At 37.7% G+C, this 6,000-nt stretch overlaps 1 protein-coding gene across 2 annotated transcripts in view; it reads left to right on the forward strand.

The window, feature by feature from the left end:
• Nucleotides 1–5,333, forward strand: part of LOC119651391 (probable G-protein coupled receptor Mth-like 1) — a 304,680-nt gene extending 299,347 nt beyond the window's left edge. For both annotated transcript variants that reach the window (XM_038054972.1, XM_038054973.1), the window contains exons 6-7: nucleotides 4,192–4,362; nucleotides 4,434–5,333. In XM_038054972.1, coding sequence (XP_037910900.1) covers nucleotides 4,192–4,362; nucleotides 4,434–4,460 — 198 coding nt within the window. In that variant the 3' untranslated portion in view covers nucleotides 4,461–5,333. The remainder of the gene's footprint in view (nucleotides 1–4,191; nucleotides 4,363–4,433) is intronic.
• Nucleotides 5,334–6,000: the final 667 nt, after the last annotated feature.

A 6,000-nucleotide genomic window follows, 5' to 3' on the forward strand; every position in this document is an offset into this window, starting at 1 on the left:
TAAGGTATCGGTAGAGCTCGTCTAACTATGAATTCAGATCAGCTCTGCCGGGTACTCGTACTATATATGTTCCTTGTTGTGGTGTACACAATGAGGCCATTAATGCATTGTGAAATCCTGATTGAGTAGGGTATGGGAGTGAGGGAGGGATATCTGCGGTTTCGCTTACCCTAATTTTTAAAATAGGAAACACTGTTGAGATGGGAACACATTGTGGTTAGTATTACCAACAGGGAGAATTGAAGGCATACTTTTTTCATTCTATTTTTCTAAAGTGGGAACTGACAATAAGTTTTCAAATCTTCCGATACCCTTAATTTCAAAGTGAAATATATCGTGCTTAGATGACGTTTTTTAGGTTTTGTGTGAAAAAAAACCTTATTGAAATCGATTCAATGTCTGTTTGTCAGTCTGTCACACCCGATTTACCCGGAAACAGCTGAACCGATTGTCACAAAATTTGATGAGAAAATATGTTCTATGTATCCTTTTGCATGCAGCGAGTGGCATCACTTTCTGTTAAATTTGAAGGGAGGCTCCCCATACATACATTTTCATAGAATATGGTTTGTGGGATATCAGATTAAATGGCTCCAATAATGGATATAGGGCTCGAAATGTATGCCTTAAAAAGTGAAACAGGTTACGTTCTCAGAACCTAACCAACTGAAAAATCTGATAAAAGTCCTAGTGATGCATATAGGTTCCAAAATACATCCCGTTCGTATATCTGCACCAATAAAGATAATAATATCATATAATCATGTTTTAAGAAGTTATTTAAATTTGGCATAAGCATAGGCGATAAATTGGGATATAATTGAATAGTTTGAAGACAATGCAACTATTATTAGCAAAGTTGTTGAAGGTCAAAGTTTGAATATGAAGTTTGTTTGGTAACGTTTTCAGTCCAGGTGCATTTCAAAATACTTTATTCTGTTGAGGGGTTGCTGCACGATTAACTGGGACGTAATACAGTTTTGTTGCATTAGGGTGGAAGCAGCCTTGGTTCATTTTAATATTCTTTTAAAGCCACTTTTCAATGCATTCATTGGATTTGCAAATTTTTCGAAGCAATTTGAGGTTCAGAACGGCAGCAGTATCATCTGAGAACATTAAATTTGTCGGGTTAAGGTCAGTGGCTAGATTTGAAGTGACTGGCAGATGAGCATAGAATGTCGGTCCTAGGACACGCCCTTGGAAAACTCCAGCCTGGGTATGAGCTGGATCCTAAGAAGTATGACTTTTGTGTTCTATCGTGAATTTGGCCTCTAAACGAAAAGGTTCAAAAATTCTATGCGACTGAACCGGAAGCAAGTTCAGACCTTCGTGCTGTAATTTGCCGAAGGCTTATGTCACATCCGAGAAGACCGCCGACCAATACTTTATGAAAAGTGGTGTTGAGGCATTTGTTTTTGACTAAATAAGATGTAATTTCCAAAACCAATAAATTTCGAAGTTTTTAGTGGGGGCCATCATCCTAAGAAGCTATTTGGGCTCAATCCTTCCGCGGTTAAGAATCTTTGTAATCTCCGTAATTTAAGACGTATGACTGCTTTGAATATATTACGCTTGTGGTTCCGAACATTCCCTGCAGCATTCTTTAGAAACGCCTTCTCCTTAATCGCTGAATTCGCTTGGTTCAAAATTTTTATTCGGCATAATCATATTATCATCATATATTTAAAATTGCTTCTTTTATCTGAGGTAATGAGAGGAATAATACAAGTTTTGTAAATGTAGTATTTTTTGGTATCTGTTCTTGCCCATCTTTCTACTTTAGCGGCGATCCACATTGGATAGACTTCTTCATCTTTCTAGCAGCTTCGTAATTAATGTCGGGATTTTCCGCCAATCTGCTAAGCAGTAAATTTCCTGGACAGTAGAGACGACATCTAATCTAGTGGCTATATCTGTCCTCCCTTGGGGGTAATAAGTGTGGATATGCGGTTAGCAAACTGTTAAGAAAATGTTTGAGAATTTTGCTTAAACTTGACACTAACATGAGTAAATTGCTTAATTAAATTAAAATTCGAAAAATGTAATTTTATTTATATGTACATGAGTTGGTATAAATGGTTTAGACACTCATTACATCATCATCACCAAAGGCGCAACAACCGGTATCCGGTCTTAGTAAGAAGAATTGCAAACTTTTGGCCGCGTTCGAGAGAAGAATCCTCCGAAGAATTTTTGGCCCCCTACACGGGGATGGACGATTCCGTAGCCTACATAACGAGGAAATCTATGAGCGATACCACGACCGTCAGGTTCTGGATACCATCTGGCTCAATAGTTTACGGTGGGCCGGTCACTTAATCCGTTTGGATGAGGATGATCTCACCCGGAAAGTCTATAAGGGAAATATCTATGATAGAAAAAGAAAATTAGGCAGGCCCTGCCGACGCCAGACAGCTTTTGAGGATATTGAATTGGTGGACCTCGGCGCAAAATCAGGATGTCTTGAGTTCTTTATTAAGGCAGGACTAGACCGGATACCGGTTATTGCGCCGTTGATGATGATGATAGTTGTGGGCGGGTCACTCTCCCTGACGTTCTCAGCAAACTTGGCTTAGTTCACAGTTAGTTGAATCATGCCACGAATACGGTTGCCAAGAATGCGTCGAAGATCTCGATGGTATGGAACAGAAATCGAATCGGATGGTAATTTGAACACTCTGCTGGACTACCTTTCGTTTTCCATATTGGAACGATGCTACTTTCTTGCCATTCAGATGGTAGTCCATCTTCCTTAGTAACCCAATTGAAGAACTCACTAAGCCACAGTGTTACCTTTGTCGAACTCAGATGCAATCTAGTCAGGTCCTATTGCCTTTCCCGATTCCATTCATTTTATTGTTTCCTTGATTTCAGTGGACATGACTGGTGAATTGCTCCACATGTCGGCAGTGCTTTATTCCGCGGCTTTTGCAACCCCGAGTACCCAGTTTATCGTTAAGATGTTTGTAATAGACTGCTTTTGTAACAGCGATCGCTTTCTTTGTTTCCCAATTGGCATTCTTGTAAAATTTGGCAATTGGCCAGCGTGGTAGAAGAAATTCTTTTCACTTCAATTGGTCGTCATATTTACAAAGCCAAGTATCTCTGTTGATCAACCGCTTACCTGGCTTGTTGACTCCGTGGGCCGCTTTGGGGTCGTGTAATGGTTGGTAATTGCAAAGCGAAGATCATATCACAAGACTGCAATCAACCGCCTATATTGAGGTGCGATGGTCTCATAAGTAACGGCTTTGAAGTCAGTGATGGTGATAATATGTGAGAGTCTTATGAGGATATAGTCGATTTGCGTTTCACTGTTCCCACTATAAAGTATAAAAAGATGAATACTTGATGAACCATGTATTCACAAGTAGAAGGTCATGAGTGTCGGCCAACGACCAACTCAACGAAGCAACTCTTGGACTCGCTTGTATGGGACGTTTTGAACCGCTCCCTAAATTCCCCTGACATGGCGTCTCCAGATTACCATCTGTTCACTTCACTGAAGGGTGCATATGGATGGAAAAAGTTTTCCAACGAAACAGAAGGTGAGGGAATGGAGGTGGAGAAATCAATGAGGAACTGACAGGAGGAATCAACAAATTGATCTCCTACGCTGAAATGAATGGCGACTATGTTCAAAAATAACTTACATCGGTCCTAATATAACCATAAATTTAACAAAAAAATTTAAGTCTACGCCAATGGAGTAAATTTACGTTACGAGCATGCCTGGTATATTCTGAAATTTTCACCCCATTATTGGGGAGTGTGTAGGGTTTTGACTTTCAAATATGTAGGTCGGACCTTTTTGAAATTGTTATCGCTTTATGTCGGTCTCCAAGGCAAGCGAAAAATGATTGAACTCTTATCCCCAATCTCACAGTGCTTAGCTAGTTCAGAAGATAATTTGGTGCGCTGAACTTGATAGAAGCTACAAGTAAGTATACTAACGGGTTTCTCCAAGCTCTCCGTCTATATTTACCAAGGCTACAATAGCACTTTTTCCGTTCAATTCGCTTTGAATGCTTTTCGATTTTTATAATAGAAGATTACCCAAGAAATATGTGATACAATAAAACGATTAAAATACCACCAACACCTTACGAAATCTTTCAAATACAAATAATAAACAAATTTACATTTCTATTGTTTTTACTGAAATTCCACATTTTTTTTTTGAATTTCCAGGTCTGGTCCGCTGTTAAACGCATTTGGAGTTCAAAGACCGGTCGCGGCGTTACGAATACAACGAACGGTCCACAGCATTCAAGCTCATCACATGGCCTACCCTCAATTGGGGATTCTGTAACGAATAACACATTGACAAATACTACGAGTACCAAAGTCGCTATGGAAACAGTATGCTAAACTAAAGAACTTTTTTACCAACAACAGTAACACGGTTAACCACTCTCAATTGGTTTTTGCAGCATCCACCAAAATTGAATATTAAATGAAGAAAAGAGTCCGAAAAAAGAACAGTCAAATTTAATCATTTTGACATGCAATTCATATTCATACTAAATATTAATAATTCATTCTTTGGAATACATTAATAATGAAATATTCGAATTTTTAACCCAATTAACACGAATTGTGTTAAGTGAAATAATACGATTAAAAATTTTGAACAATCATAAGAGAACTAAGAGTGAATCGAGATGCAACTGAATGTGAAAATGAAAGAAGCTGTTATGTTAGCCTTTTAGTTAGTAGCCAAGTACAGTATCAAAGTTTACATTACGTTAAGCGTCTAACTGTATTATATTCGCGTACATGCATATGTATCTCTCCTTCCTTGCGTAGTAATGAATTCGTTACTTCCTTGCATATCATTGATTTCGATAAACTGTTTTTGATGTGATTACTATGATTTCATGTAGCAATAATTAATAACCAGAGCAACTATTTGCAACTATTTCCTCTCGCATCTTTAAGTTTTCTTCTCATTAAATTGTGTTAATAGTATTTTACGCCGCGGTACAGTGTAAACTTTTTTCATGCTAGTGATTTAATTTAATATTTATTTTCTATTCTCATTTGTTCCCTGTATCATAGCACAATAATATTGTTAACTTTTCGCTTAATTCAGTGGAGTAGTGACATTTGAATATAAATCTAGATCTAAGTCTGAACGGTATTTTTTAAATGATGAAAATTTTGTTTTTGTGTGAAACAAGATAGATGCGAGGTTAAGATGTTTATGATTATATGCGAAACCAAAAACTGCCAGATGATTTTTGTATTATGAATTGTAGCGTAGAATAAAAAAGAATATACTTAGATCTTAGATTATATTACATTAAATAAAAAGATTTTTTTGTAATTAATTCGATAGTGTGATGTAAGACTAACTTTAGCAGAGAATTGTATCATACAATTCGTGAAGGCCTAACTCTGAATCGTAAACTAAATGAAGAAATCCCTCATCCCTTGGATTATATCAGAGATTTCATATGTTCTAATATATGCATATAGAAAACCCTCACGTTTATGATAACCAGACCATCCGACGTACCATAAACGTACGAGAATATGTAGAAGAGCTGATTTTGTTACTTATTCTGAAATAAAACGATAAATCCAACTTTCATTTGTGTTGCTATTATCATTTTCATTATTTCTCTTGTTAATTCTAGTTTTATTTTATTTTGCTGGCTTTATAAATTTATTTTTATTTATAAAAATCCAAAAGTATTACGCTTGCTGCTCACAACTCCCGCTGTCCTGCCCAGTTATCCCCTCCGTCCATTTTCTGACTCGTCAGCTAACTCCCTCCAACTATCTTGTGATTTACTCTGCCGCTACTTTTCCTCTGTCCATGTTCCCCCTCCTTCCTCTGAATCCCTCCCGATCGTGGATGTAGCCTGCCCCGCATCGCCTGCCATTCCCCTTCTTACCCTTCTCCTCGTCGAGTACCTGATTGGCAAACTTGATGCCAATGTCGGACCTCTTTTTGCTCAAAATTGTTAAGTCCATCTCTCTTCCCCTATCCCT

Source organism: Hermetia illucens, chromosome 3 (assembly GCF_905115235.1).
Source record: "Hermetia illucens chromosome 3, iHerIll2.2.curated.20191125, whole genome shotgun sequence".
Classification (NCBI taxonomy): Eukaryota; Metazoa; Arthropoda; class Insecta; order Diptera; family Stratiomyidae; genus Hermetia; species Hermetia illucens.